At 37.7% G+C, this 18,153-nt stretch overlaps 1 protein-coding gene across 3 annotated transcripts in view; it reads left to right on the top strand.

Moving 5' to 3' along the window:
• Positions 1 to 18,153, top strand: part of ADGRB3 (adhesion G protein-coupled receptor B3) — a 926,819-nt gene that overhangs the window by 842,500 nt on the left and 66,166 nt on the right. For all 3 annotated transcript variants that reach the window (XM_088456639.1, XM_088456638.1, XM_088456640.1), the window contains 2 exons: positions 347 to 518; positions 12,739 to 12,834. In XM_088456639.1, the coding sequence (XP_088312765.1) occupies positions 347 to 518; positions 12,739 to 12,834 (268 nt within the window). The remainder of the gene's footprint in view (positions 1 to 346; positions 519 to 12,738; positions 12,835 to 18,153) is intronic.

The raw sequence follows: 18,153 nt of genomic DNA, 5'->3' as shown, positions 1-18,153 counted from the left end.
GTTAGTCTAAATCATTTACATCTTCTTGTTACAAATCTTTTACCGTGCATGTATGAAAATAGCCTGATACAATTTGTGTTCTAATAATAATACAATGTTTTTTCTGTTCTGTTTTTCTTATTTTAATTTTTAAACTTTAGCAACAATGTTTTAAAATAAACACCTATTTTAAGTAAAAAAAATTTGCCTGGGCATCTATCCCATCAGTTCCAAAGTGGCCTATCCTAAAACATATTTATATCTCACTGGTCATCTTAGCACTGATGGGTTGCCTGTTAATTTAAGCTAATGTGATATATTTGTAGGCAAAGTACAATTTGGTTCAGCAGTATTTCTCTCTAAATAGGGCATCCCTTTGGAGTTCTTGTGTTGTCCTTCCTCTACTGGCATTGACGTGGATGTCCGCTGTTCTAGCAATGACAGATAAGAGATCGATATTGTTTCAAATACTGTTCGCAGTATTTGATTCATTGCAAGGATTTGTCATTGTGATGGTCCACTGCATTCTACGGAGAGAGGTGAGGAAAAATGTTGTATGTACTATAATAGAATTATTACGGGTTCAGCTGGACAAGTGCTTCTTTTCATATGCTCATTTTCAGATCACATTTTTGCTAAATGAGCCCTCAGTGTATACAGAATTTTTACAATATACTGATTGATCATTAACACAGTATGTGGTACAGTACTTTCCACCATTTATGATGACTCACTCATGAGTGCTCATTTCACCATGAATAGTTCCTATGCTTAGGTCAGTTAGTATTCATTGTGTGTTTTCAGATGAGCTGGATCTTGCTTTCAAATACATTATTTAGTAATATTCAACAAACCGCTTTCATTAAGTAGCTGGTTAGCTGAAATAAGCATCACAAATAACATTATTTTTTAAAGTGTTATTTAATATTTATTCAGTAATCTTATACAAATCTAAATGTCCTTGTTCTTTGTACTATAAGGACACAGTATTGAGTCACGCACTAAAAACATCACTAGTAAAACATCAACACAAAATATTCATGTGCTCTTTTAAGAAAATAAGACTGCATCCTGCGTATTCTACGTTGCTTTGACTATTTCTAGAAGATGAAAATAGGTTCATTTCCACAAAATATCTATGTTTCAGGGATTTAAACAGAACTATAAAATTGATTCTCCGTGAATGAAATACAGAGACCTCCATAATAAATATTAATGCATAAATTAATAATGTCAACTCTTTTTTTTGCACTGCAGACAAATAAATAAGTAATAAATCAGTGGAAGTGTCTTTGTAAATCTAATATTAAATTATAAATGAACACTCTATACAGTACAGGACTTTGAATACATTATATTTATATAAAAGTTCTGTTGAAATGTATTTTGTTGACCACAGAGGTGGATCTCCTGTACACGTGTTCTGCATAGGACACTAGATTATTCAAGATAAAGGATTGCAATTTTTACAACTACAAAGATAATCTACTATCAAAGGAAAGATAAATTGTGTTATGGCTTCATAAATACAGCCAGCAGTAAATTTCATTTTTTGGTTTGAAGCCTGGAATTTGCTAAGTGAACTCCCAGAATACCTGGTTTGGCAAATAGAGGTTATAGCATTGAAAAACACACAGATGGCTTGAGACTTATGTTTTCTATACTGCACATATAAATCCAGTAAAGTGGAAAATTCAGTCCAGTAATGTATACAGAATAAGCAGCTAAATTAATTAGATTGATATCCAGCCTTTTATTTCCATATAACCAATAATAGCTGGGAAAAAGAGTTAATTTCATTAAAATAATTTAATGTTATTTAATGTTATTATGTCATCAAAATAAATGTTTGTAATGTGAGGAAGTTCACCAATTGAGTTAGTCAGGTAATATTGCTGACCCAAACATCCATCTTAACCCTTGTCTTCTCACCAGAAAATATACAGAACTCGACCAGCCACTTGATTCTAATATGTCTCAAAAGATCCTATCTCCAAGGCCCAACCACACAGGGCTGCAACTAGTGGTGTGCGAGTGGTGCTGCTGCACAGAGCACAGGACTCTCTGGGTGGCATCATCGCTCCACCACGGCCCTTGCTGCTGGCTATACAGATTAATACTATTAGTAGTAGCAGCCATCTCTGTGCTGTTTCCTCTGTCCGGTAGCAGCAGTAGTGGGTTAGAAGGCTGTAAAGTCTCCCTGCACAGGGCTCTGTGCAGGGTTGACAGTCTCCTCGTAGTCCAGGACTTTGGGAGGAGCAGCAGCAGCTTCATACAGCAAGCTTTAATCTCTCACTCCCGGTCTCCCCGTTGACAGCTGTGATAGACACCCCCCAGATGGACAAGGGATTACAGAATGCAGGGCCTGGGGGAGGGAGGATACTGCAATTATCTGGCTACTGTGAGGTTATCAGGCTGCAGATGTTCTGCACTTACATTGTTAGTAGAGTTGAAGCGTCTTCCCTCTACTGTGCTTGTGCTTCCCTGAGTGCATACTGTAAGAGGTCAGGCAGATGTTAAACATTGAACAGGCATTTAGCCTACATTGTCAAGCCACCCTGCATCACACTTTAGGAGTGAGTAAAAGTTTGGGGAGGCACCGATGCTGTTTACTGCACAGGGTGCCAAAATGGCTAGTTACGGCTCCGCAACCACAGTCTTGTCCCAAAACCTACTCCTGTCCAGGTAGTCTATGCTTAAAAAACTTCTCTTTCAGGACCCTAATGGTGCTCAAACAAAGACAGATTGACTATTGCCAAATCAACAGTTAGGGTGGTTAACGTGGCTAAAACCATTGGTCAATGTTTGCCAAAGATGAAGGCCATTTTTGCTATGAGGTGCTTAGCTAAAGCTAATGAGATCATTGCTGATCCTAGTCACCCATGTCTCTCCCTTTTTCTTTGTTGCCCTCTAAAAAATGTTATAGCTTTCTTAGATACTGTACCAGCAGTTTGCAAAATAGTTTTTTTCCATCTTTAATTGTGATTTTACATTTTTAGTATTTGTTGTATATTAATTAATTATATTGGAACTGTGAAATTGCATTGTTATTTCACTTATGCATTTTTTAATGTTGTAGTGACAATATATAAATTGAACATTGAATCTGGCTATTTGGCCTTTGGCTAAAGAAGACATTGTGTTGGGCCCAGTTAATGTGATTAGATTATTACTGCATGTCTTTTGAAATATAATTTTTTTAAACTAGTCACTTTTGCCAACCTTTAAAACTTGATTGGGAACATTAAGTGTTTTGGATCTTAAGCTGGCTAGACACCTAAATGATGGTGCAATCCAGCAACGTGGTGATTTGATGTAATGAAATATCGCATCACTGGACACTTTACACGATCCACCAAATGACGATGCGATACGTGATACATCATTACATACTTCAAATAACAGCACTGCGACATCCATGACTTCAGCCCATTTGCCTGTACACACTATGCGATGGTCGTTTGTATCCGTCGTGGATAGCAAAATTGGCCTATATATATCATGTAGTGTATACCCACCTTAAGAAATGCATTAGTATATGTGTTTCCATTGGCATTAACTGATCTAAATAAGAGCAACATCTCATGCATAAGGCCTAGTGGTGCACATACATATTACAGCTGGAACAATTGAAGCTAATTTGTAGATTGTTCAGTAATGTTTGAATTCTGAATAGTTAACAAGAACATACACAATTACCAATAAAAAAATAAATGTTTAAATTAAGTGGTCCAATCACATTAAAAAGATGTAATGTTTATTAGCAGACCCTCCATACAGTATTAATATTTGAGAAAATACGTAGCTTTCTGATTTTATTGTTGGTAGATATGCTGTATTGCTTTTCATACACAGCTGTAACTGTTATCATCACACAAGTGATTGGGATTGTAATGTAATAAGCAGTTTGCATGTAATCACTTACCTATTCAAATAAATAGATAAAAAAATGGTTCAGTCTGCCACAATTTTCAATATATATAACTGGCTGATAAACTTAAAATATAAACATAACTGATCGTGCTATTTCTTTTTGCTTTGTTGTTTAGATGTATTCTTTAACTATTACAGCAGTATTGCTATTCCTACAACAGTTTTGGAAGTTGCCTGTATGAAAGTATGCTACAGGTTTTAAACTCACCATTCAGTGTTAGCTCTATATTGTTTTCTTCATATTACTGTTCAGCAAACTGCATTGTGAGCAAGGATCAACTTTTGTAAAATATGCCTAAATATTTATAATTAGAATGGTCCTTATTTGCTTGCATTATATATTAATTATATCAATAATTTTTTCAATGTGCAGATCAATTTCACAAGAATCTGTGGCAAAGTTGCAGGAAAGAAAAAACCTGTTATAGTTTGTACAGAATTGGAGAGAGGGAGCACTGGTCACAGTTCTCGCTAGATCAGAAGTGGTTCCTCCATTCCATGCTACCAGAGCACTGGCACTCCATTCATGTGTCCCCTGCAAAGCTGCAGAGCTACCCTTATTTATGCAATAATGAGTTAAATTTTAATTGTTGAAGACCGGCAAATGACTAGTCAAAAACACTATCATCGTATCACTATGGGGGTGCGGTCCGCACCGGGTGTCACCCTCGGAGGATGTAACATCAAAATGCCAGCTCCTCCTCAGTAAGAGGAGTTGGGTGCTGCAGTGTGTCAGTAACCTGCAGCACTCAGATCCTGTCACAGAGGAGGAGCTGGCAGTGCAGGCACAGTCTCCGGGCACAGCTCAGCATGTCTGGAGATGCTGGGCAGGCCCTTGGAGCAATGCTACTGGGAGTTCCCTCTAGGCCATGCCCCCTTTATAGTAGGCCATGCCCCTTTACAGGCACATGGCTATACTGCATGGGGGCACTGAAGTCATAATGAAGAATAGTGACTTGGTAATAAGAAAAGCAGATAGGGGTGGAGCTGTGATCCTTCAAGATTTTGAAATCTATAAAGAGATCAATAGGCAATTAGCAGACACTGATATGTATAAAGTGTTGGAATTTAACCCCATTCCCGGTATTAAGAGGGAGATTGATGATCTCAATGCTTTGACATTTTCCAATCTCTGGTTAGATGAAATGATGGTTCCTTACAGTGGACTACCCCATCTGTCCCTTTTTATACACCTTGCCAAAGGTCCACAAACCTATGAAAGACCCCCCAGGATGACCAATAATATCAGCATGGGGTCAGTATTACAACCCTTAGCTCAGTACCTTGACTGTTGCCTTCAACCCATTGTTCAGAGGATTAGTTACATTAAGGACACAGGAGAATTCCTCATGTGCTTATCTCTTATTAACACCTTTCCTGATGATTGTTTGCTCACTAGATGGTAGTTCATTGTTAACTGTAATCTCACATAAAGCAGGAATAGAGGCAGCAAAATGCACACTATTGCAAGGGTCCTATGATGGCCCCCTATTGAATTATTACTATTACAGGTTCAGAAGCTGCTAGAACTGAATCATTTTTTATACCAAGATTGTTACTACAGTATATGCAAATTGGTGGTACAGCCATGGGCTCATACCTGGCACTAGTTATGCCAATATATATATATATATATATATATATATATTTGAGCCAATATAAACATGAAAATATCCTTAATGTTTACTCTGATAACATAAAACATTATGAAAGGATATGTCTTTTTGATTTGGAAGGGAGGAATAGAGGCATTTTTTCATATGGTTGAACAGTTGAATGCTCTAGACAATGGCTAATACGGACCACATTAAGTTTTTGGACATAACAGTGTTAAAGGATGGTCTGCAGCTTGTTTACATGCTCTACCATAAGACAACCGACCATTATACTCTTCTATTGTCCACGAGCCACCATCCTGATGCCCTAAAATCGAATTTACCTGTATTTCAATTCCTACAGGTTTTCAGGAACAATTCAAATAAATTACAATAATAAGATTGTGTAACATGCTTCACTTCATGAGGTTACAAACTGTCTTTACTTAATAAATCCCTCACCAGGGCAAAAAAGATAAAAGATAAATAGAGAGTAATACTTGGGACAAAATGCGATATAAACCTGTGATCGATACAAAAATCCATAAAGAAGAATTAGAGTCTGCTAAATACTGATCCTACTTTTAAAAGCTTGGGTAAAAACCTACCCTCTTTAGCATAAGGAGGGGGCTGAACCTCAAAGATCTATTATTCAGATCTAACATAAAACCCAGAATGAGCTCCCATGGATAACTGGCTTTCAAAGAAAAATGGTTGCTTTAAATGTCTGGGTTGTACAACCTGCAGAGCCCTAGTCCAAGGAAGCTTTTGCTGTCATCCACATAGTGGGAGGAATATCTGCCTTTGACACTGGTTATCCTCTCAGATGGACCATGTGATCTATTATTTGACATGTCCATGAAGACTCATGAATGTGTGCAAAACCATCAGGATATTTAGAGAGCGAATGAACCAACATCGTTTCTTGATTCGATTGGCGTATAATACCGGGATGACTGATAAAATGGTTGCAGCACATTTTCTCAAAGAGCGACACCAGGTTGAGCTGTATGATAATTATTTGGGTGAGCCCCCTCAGAAGAGGAAGCAATCATGATTTAATGTTACTCAAAAGTGAAGCAAGGTGGAACACCGTTTGAACACTGTGTATAACACTTAGGGGTCTATTTACTAAGCAGTGTTAGGAGACAGAGTGAAAAGTGATAAGGTGTCAGCCAATCAGCTCCCAACTGTCATTTTTCAAACACAACCTGTGAGATGACAGTTGGGAGCTGATTGGCTGGCACCTTATTACTTTCTTATCACTTTTCACTCTGTCTCCTAACACTGCTTAGTAAATAGACCCCTTAGTGTTTTTTTGCAGTGAAGGAGTAAGCCTTTTTTTTATTATTTCAACATTTTCTCCATATTTCTACCCTTTTTGAATGGCTGCCTAGTCTATGAAAGTCCCTGCTATGATACCTCTCATGTTTTTGACCTAATGGTGTAACTTGGTGCTCCACTTTAGATATTGTCTAATGAGATTGCATTTATTTAAACATACTAAGAGTTTCTTTGGGTTTAATATTGATTAACCTTGTTATTTTTTATATTTATTTACTTCATTATGTATTTTTTTTGTTCATACTTTTTTATTTGTATTCATTTTGCTGATGGTGGTAGCACTTTTATTTGTTTTTAGACCTAATACCAGCAGTCACTTACCTGGACTTTTAGAATTTACTGTTTTACACTAACTTGCCATCCCTTTATGGCTCATTGTATTTGTGACTGCACTGATACTTGAGCTGACCAACATTTCATGTCAAGTGCATTAATGTACTATGCTTGTGTCAATACTACTAGGGCACCTAATATATACTGTGCCAATGACTTAATAATTGTTTCTCTTTAGGCGCCTGACCACCTTTCCACCAATTTTGCTTCTTGGCCAGTTGTTGTATTTGTGTGTATATGTCTAAGGCACTACTTCATTACCTTTACTATCTTTGGTGCATTACTAATGGGGTAGTTTTGGTGCCTCATTTATTGTATTACAGTATATTGGTGGCTCAGTAAGCACACTGTAGATCCACAGCATTACAGTGTTTGATGCAGCACTTCCTATGTTTGCTTACCATGGTGGAACACAAACAGAAAGTGTTGCACGTAAACTTCTGGTCATGGCCCGCCAGGTAAGCGGCAGTTTGTGGCTGACCACTGATACAGTTACTTATGTAGCAAGGTAATTGGAAACCTTTACGAGGGTCTATTATTGAGTGTGGGATACACAGTGTATTATTGGTTATTGAGCAGTGGCTCAAAGTTAGCACCAGTAGGCATGGCTTTGGTGATGCCACTTTCTGTGGCGTTACTTGTGGAATACACACAGGTAAATGACTTGGGTATATATTATGGGTTCTAGTCACTGTGGTGATTATGTACAGGTTCTTGGCTTGATGTCTCTGAACAGACTGAAAGATTGATATATTAGTGGACTTGACTTGATGATTGAATAAAAGATTCTCCTTTCTTAAAGAAGCCCTGGTGCGTACTCTCTAGTTCTTGCATTGAACTAGACACTATATGTAGCACTCCCCCTGAGGGAGGACACTGAGGATAAAGCACCCCAGCCATTGTGGACAGTTGTATGAGAGTGCTGGACCTACAATATGATACATAGTTCAACTTTCCAGGTGCCTTTCAAAGTGAATGGAAATATCGAGTCAATTGCGGCAGCACTCTTGAATACTTAAATAATGGTCACAAGAACTTCTAATACATTTAGAGGTTCTTGTGACCTTTATTTAAATAGTCAAGAGTGCCGGCACAATCGACTTGATATATCTATATATTTATATATATATTACTTTTTAATGATACAGTATGACTTTTTTTTACTGAATTGATACTGTATATGCAGTGGACTTGAAAGGTTTACATAACCTTATTAAAATTGTAGAATATCAAATAAAGATGAATCATGTCAGACTTTTTTCCACCTTTAATGTTAATGCATCCTAGTTTTAAAAGTAAACTAAAATTTTGTGGAACCACATTTTACATTCATTATAATTCTATCATACTCTTCCCTGCAAAAAAATGTTCAAGGTTCATTAAACTGTAAGGGCACAGCCTATTTAAGTCATTCCACATGTCTCAGAAGGATTGATGTCTGGGCTCTAACTGGGCAATTCTGAGACGTTGATCTTCCTTTTACAAAGCTATTCCTTGGTTGACTTGGATATACAGTAGGAAAGGTGTCCTTCCTCTTCATCTTCTGCTTTCTGACAGAGGACATCAGGTTTCATGACATATTAGAATGACAGCTTTAGCTACTTGTTACATCCCATGTTCTGACTAGAGCCCCTGTCCTAGCTGAAGAGAATCAGCCCCAAAGCATGACATGGCCATTATCCTGCTTCACAGTACACTATGTTCTTTGGGTGATGAACTGTGTAGTTTTTATGAGGAAAATATATATTTTAGTAAAAATATAAAAAATGTCAAAGAAATTTTACCTCGGTCCTGCCAGTCCATTAGACATTTTGTGTAATAGCTTTCATTTTGCCATCCTATAGTCCAGACATGCATAATATTGGACATTGTTGTCATATACAGGGAGAGAACAGTTCCTGCCAGGAATTCCTGCAGCCTTTAATATTGCCATTTGACCTGTTAGTAGACTGTAGTCATCAACTTTGTAGGGACATTATAATTTTGATGTCATTAGTTGTACTTCAATGATTATAATCTTCACAGTGTTTTATGATACATGTAATGCTAGTTTTCAACAATATGATCCCATAAATGTTATAATGGTCCCTGGTTATCCCAGGAGTATACATCCAAGAACACTGCATTGAAATCCTACAGGAATAGCCAGTCTTTATTTGTGGATAATCACTATCACTTTCATTGTTTATAGGTGTATGCTAACAACCTTTGAACACTGTTTTCAAGACAGTATGGGGGAGAGAGGACACATTTAGTACCCTCTCCCATCTACAGAAAACTTAAGTTTTTCCATAGTGCTATTGATCAAAAGACAATAGCTACTAGATAACCATATAACTTGGAAGATGTGACTCCCCTCTTTCAAATGTGTCCCCCATAAATACAATTGCCATAATGGAGGTGATGATGCATATGTAGGATCCTCCCAACATCTATGGAGAACTTGCAGTATGTTTTCTCCAGTCAAGATATTATGTTAAATTGATTTCAGGCAATAGCTACTAGTTGGATGCATTATTTGATAGAGGGAACTCTACTCTTTCAAATAAGGGTCAACTTGCAATAATAGAAACCAAAATGAGATCTCTCTTACCTGGAGTCCATAATTTTCAGTGAAGGGATTATTGTTCATTGATTACACTAATCACCAGACAGTAGCTTACATAGGGGCATCATGTTTGAAAGAGGGGACTCCCCTCTTCCAAACAAGGGTGCCAACACCTTTACAAGTGCCAGGTTGGGGAAGAGGAAGGATTATTCCCTTTATTACTACTTTAAATTTGACCTTTAATGATATCCTTTTGTACATGTGTGATATTGCATCAAATACAGATGTGTCCTCATACATCTAGGGGTATATTTACTAAAGTGAGCATTTTTGGAAGTTGAGATGTTGCCCATAGCAACCAATCAGATTCTACTTAACATTTAACTTGCACCTTCTAGAAGATAATAGCTAGATCTTGATAGGTTGCTATGGGCAACATCTCCACTTATAAAAAACACTCACTTTAGTAAATTTACCTCCTAGCCTCAATATGCCATGCAGTGTGACTTGCCTGGCGTGAGTGAGCTGTCAGGTCCTGTGCTACTCTGCTAGCTTTGGGCATCTTGTTTTGCCTAAAATGCATCTAAGTTGCAATGGCCACAAATAGGCAATTTTTTCAATATTTCTTTACTGTGGACAACAAGTTGAACACTTTGGGGGCAATTCAATTTAGAGCAAGGTGAATAGCGCTGGGAAGTTGGTCCCAGAGCTAGTCAATTCAACTCACAGTTTAGTCCGACTATAATAACTCAAATCAGAGAATGCTGGTTCTCGTGACTTAACCTGGGTATTTAGGCATGAGAACCAGCATTTTCCCACTAAAGTGCTGGCTGTGAGGCTGTTAGCGCCATGCTAAGCCAGCAAATATGTATAACACGTCTAAATCGTCATCCATCCACAGCAATGGGGTTAAAGGTGGAAAGAATATCTGATGTGAATTATCTTAATTACAGGCTTTACATGTCAAAAACCTACAACTGCATTTAGGTTATGTAGACAGTTTATATGGACTATAATATACTGTAGGTGTAGTAACCTTTAAAGTAAAATGTTTATATTTTTCTGTTTTGAAGGTTTTTATATTTAACTATGCTTGTTTTATATGCTATATATTAAATATATATACACAAAATCTACAAAAATTGCTACATAACTGCTGTCATTCATAACAAAATATAGATTTAATATACTTTTTATATAGAGTAATACAGTAAGGGTTTTTGTACTGTTGTGGAGGGTGCTTTTTTTAACTAATCTGATTATTCTAAAATGGAGCTCGGTGGTCTGACTTCTGGGAAAAGATTGTGCTGGGATTTTCTGTCTCCCCAGCAGTCAATGTCTAGTGATTACATCTACCAGCATAGTCTTTTGTGACTTCCTCTGTCTACAGCAGTTACTACTAAGTATGACTACATCTCCCAGCATCGCCTTGCTTTGTGAAACAAACACACCCCTCATCATGTTCCAATGTGGTTTAAAAGGGGTCTGGATAAGGGTGTGTCAGAATGTGGAAAGGCTGTGCTGCTGGAAGCTGAGTGTGTTTGACAGTTCCAGAGAAGTTAGAGGAAGTGGGAGCTGTTTTAGGCTAACAAAGTCCAGGCAGCAGGTATTCTCAAGGCAGTGGAAGGTCCATGTAAGTTGCAGATGAAAGGGTATAGTAGCCAGGACCCCACCATGTTGGTGAATCACAGCGGTCGAGCGACTGGGACACTGAGGAGTCTGCTGGAGTAGTTTACCTGAGATCCTTGTAGAAACTGAATTAAATTTGGGTAACTGCCTCTGATGGATTTTGGGCACTCTGCTGGGAGTTTTGGTTAGACTGTTTTTCAGTCTAATTATGAGATGTTGTTAAAAGCCCTTTGGTGATTGTGTGATGTTTTTGGTCTTTGGTTTGGTCTTTTGGATTTGGTCTTTTGGGATGCTTATGGTCTTCCTGTTATACAGAGGTGGAAATTATCCCATGTTGTCTAGTGTTGGTGCTGGTTGAGGTTTGGTGGCAAGGAAGCATTTACTGGGGGGAAGTCAGGGCTGACATGTTATGCTTTTTATTTATAATTTGCACACCTAAGAGAATCACAAACTTGCATCTATTGGTGGAACTAACTGGTATTTTGCTAAATTCTTTCTGATTCAATCATTTTTACGTGCAAATTAGCCTGCTTGCAGCAGACATATTTTGGGGTCTTATACACCTCTTTTGACTTAGAAGTGCAAATCATTTTTTATTTAGATTTTTTAAAATGGTAAAATTGTCAAGTGTCTGTGGGATTGAAAGGGTAGTTTTATTGGTTTAGTACTTCTTTTCACAATTTGTACACCCCTTTGTCTTTTATGTATTCCTTTTACAACCAATACACTGCAGTGTAAAAATATCCTGTGAAATAACCCATACAATATAGTACTCAATTTTCAAATAAATAATGGTAGATATGGTACAGATTGGATGTGAGACTAGTGAACCCTATTAGCTAGAAGAAAATGGATTATCTCTGATGCTGGACCTACAGTAAACTGTAACTACCCTAATTCACTTCATTTAGAACACAGTTTCTACAAACCCCAACAAAGAGTTGTGTTTCTAAATCAGGATTCTTAATTTTGATAACAGGTTGAATTTTTAAAAGGATTTGACTTGTTAGCTATCTAGAGAGAGAGAGAGAGAGAAAGAGAGAGAGAGGAGACAGGCAGTACATTTAAAAAATGCTAACTGGAAAAGTAAAGCATAACATTATATTAAATAAAGTTACTTTTCCAATCCTTCACTTCACTGTACAATGGTCCGCTTTCTCAGGGAGTATCTATTAACATGTTCTCTGAGTCTTCATATCTCTAATCATAGGTTACTTCAACATATGTTGTACTGTAGTTGATACAGGAATCATAAGTTACAGTATTTGTAAACTTTGTGAAATATGTTATCTAGATGTACATTATGTAATAGCTTTATTATTATATACCTGTGTAAACAATGTATATAAATATTTATTATTTAAATTGTTTTTGTAGGTCCAGGATGCTTTCAGATGTCGATTAAGAAACTGCCAGGATCCAATAAATGCAGATTCTTCAAGTTCTTTTCCTAATGGACATGCTCAAATCATGGTTAGCTATCATTTTTATGTATTTTGGTAGTGTTTTCATGTATGTATCAAGATAAACTAGGCAATTAATAAAGTCATGCTGGAATACACCTACAGCACACAATGTGCCTACACACAAACATTAATGGATAAGGTCGCAATGTGTTATACATACAGCTTAATGAGTGACTTCTGATGCCAAAACAACCTAAATAAAGGCAATATATATGAAAACTGAGTTGTGCAGTAGATTAGCTGCTTATTCATATAATTCTTGCTAAAGAACTAAGGTAGCTAAATAAAAATATTATTAACCTACATACCTCAACATACTTCAGAATTAATCTATTCAGATCCAGACTATCAGCTAACATCAAATACGATGTATCTAATATTGCAATAATTATGGGAACATTCTACTAAACTGTAAGTGAAAAATTACACTGTAAACATTAATAGCAACAGAGTGAACCACTACAGTTGCAAGTGAAAACTATACCACAGATACCGTGTTTCCCCAATAATAAGACACTGTCTTATTTGTTTTTTTGGTCAAAAAAACTCCATAGGGCTTATTTTCGAGGTAGGGCTTATTTTAATTAACATTGACAGCATCATGCCCTAAGTCCTGCTTTTATACCCATCATGGCCTCAGTCCTGCTTTACAATTCTTTACTTACCATTATTTTTTTTCTTCTTTTTTATTTTTGTGGCTTATTTTCAGGGTAGGGCTTATTTTGGACCGTTTTTCAAAAGTAAGGGTAGGGCTTATTTTCGGGGTAGGTCTTATTATCGGGGAAACACGGTACCCAATGGGAATATATAAAAGTAAAGCTTGTGGTAAGGTTTCCAAAAAATAGATATCGATATAGATACTGTACATCTATAAAGATCATATTTAAAAAGAAATACAAAAATATCTGTTGGAGATAATAGGATTGATATACAATTGGACAATTGATTTTATCCTTATTTTATTTCACATATTCTAATCTGATATCACTACTGTATTTTAGATTTCATTGCTATCTATTATCAAACTCAACTCTATCTTAGTGATTATAATAAATAAAAGTTTTAAATACTCACCACTGTATGCTCCTGTTGTATGTAAAAGAAGAATAAAGAATCCCCTATCTTTTTTTTTCTTTCCATTAAATTGATTAAAATTAGGAGTATTAGTGGCACTCATGTCTTGTTGACAGGACTGGCATCATTACAATAGGTATTGTATAATTATTACTATATGAATTTTTCCAAATATTCCTAAATGTCAACTGATAAATTGAAACAAAAGTGACTAGTTTCAGTGTAGGAATTCACCCTCTGTTCCTATTATGCTATTATATATAAACAAGCAAAAACATGGTATAGTTAAAGTTTATATGATGTGGCTTGAGTGTGACTGTACTGCAAACTTATAGAGCTGTTTCGTTTGATGTTACCTCATTCTGCATTGCTGGAAAAGCTGCACCATATTATTACAATACCTTAGGTTTCCCAACTAATATTCTTCACGATTCTGGACTATTTCCTCTCTTGGCCGTTGGATCTGGATTAAACTGTGTTGATGAATGTACAGGTGCATTGTGTCTGCATATACAGTAACAGACCCACTTACATTTATTTTGAGAGCTGTGCCTTACAGTGTTCTTTACATTACCAAGTGCAATTAATGAAAATATTGTAGAAAGCACATATAAAATCACCATGGGAATCTCCTTTATCAGAAAACTATAATGAATGTATTCTAATCTTGTCCTTCCAGTATAACTTATTTTTATTTAAAAAATATATTACCTAAGTAATAATACTAAACAAATAGTTATTGGTGTAGCTAACATTTACAAATAATACTAATGATGTATCTGTCTGTTCCATTTAAAACCATGCAGTAGCTGTGTCATTAAGGATCTTTTATAGGTAGAAAGCAATAAATCCTTTGAGAACTGGACCTTTTTGCAGGATTTAGTGTTTCTGCCTATTTGTCAAAGTCACCTCATGATATTAGCTATCGATGGCGATCACAGGGGTTACCTATCAATGGGGAACTCCTGATACAAACTATACAAAGCAAATCTCAGGATAGCATTAGCCATGGGTGCCCACAAGAAGAAAAATGCTTTATTATTGACATGAATACATTTTTTTTTTTTTTTTATTAATTCTTTATTTTCTTAAATTTCAAAGCACAAGACATACTTTTGCAGCAAAAAAGAATCAATACAAAACACAGTATTGTACATGAAAAAGCACAATAATACAGCTCCATACTTAGACATACAAAAACCAGAAACCAAAACTAAAATAATTTAGTAAAGTCTAAAGTATAGCGTACTTCACTATAAAATAATCAGAAAAATAAGGAAAAGAAAAAAGATGGGGAAGAAAAATAATAGAAAGGGAAAGATAAAGAGGGGGACGAGGGGGAGGGAGAGGGCAAATATACACTGGGTGTACCGAACTCTAAACCAGAGCACCAGAAATATTTAGAAATTAAGGTTGTGGAATGAGGGCTGCATATGAGGCTGAGGATTTAAAATCAATCCAGCTGGACCACATAGCAATAAACTCAGAATGTTTCTCAGGAGCTGAGTAAAGGACATCATCCATGGTCATGTAAAAGTCAAGGCGTTGACAACAATCCCACACTGTCGGAGGGATCCGAGAGCGCCAGCAAACTGGGAGTACCGCCCTAGCAGCATTATTAATATGTCGAAGAAGGGACTTTTTATAAAGAGAAATCGGGTCGGATGTATGGGAGAGCAGCCAGAAGTCCGGACCAGATGATACAGAGTAACCCAATATCTCCGAAGCCAAGGCTATTATCCCTACCCAAAAGGGGACAATTAGTGAACAATCCCACCAGATGTGCATCATCGTACCTGTTTCCCCAAAACATCTCCAGCAGAGAGGGGACACCGTGGGATAGCATTTATGGAGAATGACCGGGCAGCGGTACCATCTTGTCATTACCTTATACTGCGTTTCCAAAATTTCCAAACTATTGGAACACATACTAGTAACTTGGAACACTTTATCCCAATTAATATGTATGTCTTTTTTAATAAAGTCTCTATCCCAAGCCTTTACAAAAAGAGGGTTATCTTCAAACATGTTATGTAATAAAATCTTGTATATACCCGAAATTATATGTGTGGGAGACTGCCATTGCGAACACATAGATTCAAAGGGGGTCATATCTCTAGCTAATACTGAAGGGCCCCCAAGAGAAGAGGCAAAATGTCTAATCTGAATGGAGGCCCAGAGACTTTGGTTTGTAAGAGAAGTATTGTTACAGAAATCTGAAAAAGTTATATATTGACCATTGGACACAAGGTGGCCTGCCCTAGAAATCCCTGCATCAGACCATGTGGAGGAAAACCGCCCTGAGGTCCCGGGAGGGAAAAGGGGATTATAAAGGATAGGAGTAAGAGGAGATATTACTGAAGAAATCCCAGATTTAGCACGCAATTTTTTCCATATTTCCAATGTAGGGCCGACTATTGGGTGTGAGGAACGAGCAATTTTAGAGCACCACGGCAAAGTGCTCAAATGAAGATTGGATGATTCCGCCTCCAGTTCCACCCATTGCTTACCCACTGTGCCCCGAGTCCAGTCCAGAACTCTACCGAGTATAATGGCCTGATGGTATGTGGATATCATTGGCAATTGTTGGCCTCCCCTGCATTTCCGCCTAAACAGCACTTCATGTTTAAATCTGGGCTTTCTACCCCTCCAGACAAATTTTCGGATGAGGGTATGTGCTTCCGACAAGAAGCTAGAGGGTAAGGCAATCAGTGTAGTCTGCAGTAGATATAAGAGGCAAGGTAGAATATTCATTTTGATAATATTTAGATGGCCCAGCCACGAAAACCCCTGCATACCCCACCGATCCAATTCTTTATGAATGGAGCTAAGCAACGGTGTGTGGTTAAGGGCAAACAAGTCACATATACGTCTATGGATACAGATGCCTAAATACTTAAGAGAAGAAGCCTGCCATTTAAAGGGGAAGTAGGCACTAAGTGCAGACACTGTCTCAACCGAAGCGGTGACATTTAAGGCAACAGATTTACTATAATTAATCTTAAAATTAGAGAGATCCCCAAAACGCTGGAATTCTCTCATTAAGTTAGGGAGAGAGATAACCGGATTAGTTAATATCGCTAGCATGTCATCCGCAAAGAGGGCAAGGCGATAGTCTTGTGAACCCACTTTAACTCCAGTTATATTAGGGTTTGCTCTAATTGCCCTCGCCAGGGCTTCCATGCACAGTACAAAAACCAAGGGAGAGAGCGGACAGCCCTCACGAGTACCATTCGATATATGCACTGGAGTCGACAAAATCCCATTCACTCGTATCTGGGCCGAAGGGGCCCTATATAGAGCCAGGATTTTTGAAAGGAAGACTTCACCCAAACTTAAGCGCTGCAACAACCCTGTCATGAAGCCCCAATCCACTCGGTCGAATGCCTTTTCAGCATCAGTGGAGAGGAGCATCATGGGAATGTCAGAGGAGACTGCATGGTGTATCAGGTCAAGGACCTTGGTGGTATTGTCTTTCGCCTCTCTACCTGGGACAAACCCCACCTGGTCCGAGTGGATGATAGACGGAAGAAGAGGCTTAAGCCGATTGGCTATAAGCTTCGCATAAAGCTTAACGTCTACATTTAGAAGAGATATCGGACGATAACTCGCCGGTAATGATGGATCCTTGCCCTCCTTAGGGACAACCGTAATGTGTGCTGCAAGCGATTGACCGGAAAAAGGGGTATGCGCTGAAACAGCATTACAGGCCCTTAACAAAAGCGGCAAGAGAATGTCTTGATACGCTTTGTAATAAGACAGCGTGAAGCCATCAGGTCCGGGACTCTTACCAGAAGCAGAGGACTTAATAGCAGCAGATAATTCGTCTTCTGTAAAAGGGGAGTCCAGAGCCTTTGTCACCGCCTCGGGGAGAGTAGGGAAAGCTATTTCTTCTAGATACCTCTGAATCTGCGATACCCGAGCTGCATGATCTAAACTCACATTATCTGGACCTAGGTTATATAGGGTAGAGTAGAAAGACTGAAAGACTGCTGCAATATCTTTGTCTGTATGACAAAGTTTGCCCGTATGATCCTTGATACATTGGAGATAAGTCAGGGATCTCTGAGCTCTAAGAGCCCTAGCCAACATTTTGCCTGGTTTGTTCCCCCAACGATAGTACTTATGGCGACATCTTCGAAACCCTCTCCTAGCCCCTTCATATAGTAAATTGTTAAGAGCATCTCTAGCCTTTTGAAGTTCTACAAATATATCAGAGGCCATAGTATTTTTATGGGTAAGTTCGAGCATC

The sequence above is a fragment of the Taudactylus pleione genome, unplaced genomic scaffold (assembly GCF_031769625.1).
Source record: "Taudactylus pleione unplaced genomic scaffold, aTauple2 ptg000710l, whole genome shotgun sequence".
Classification (NCBI taxonomy): Eukaryota; Metazoa; Chordata; class Amphibia; order Anura; family Myobatrachidae; genus Taudactylus; species Taudactylus pleione.
Note: the sequence above shows the minus strand (reverse complement) of the source record. Positions and strands in the feature narration are given on the sequence as shown.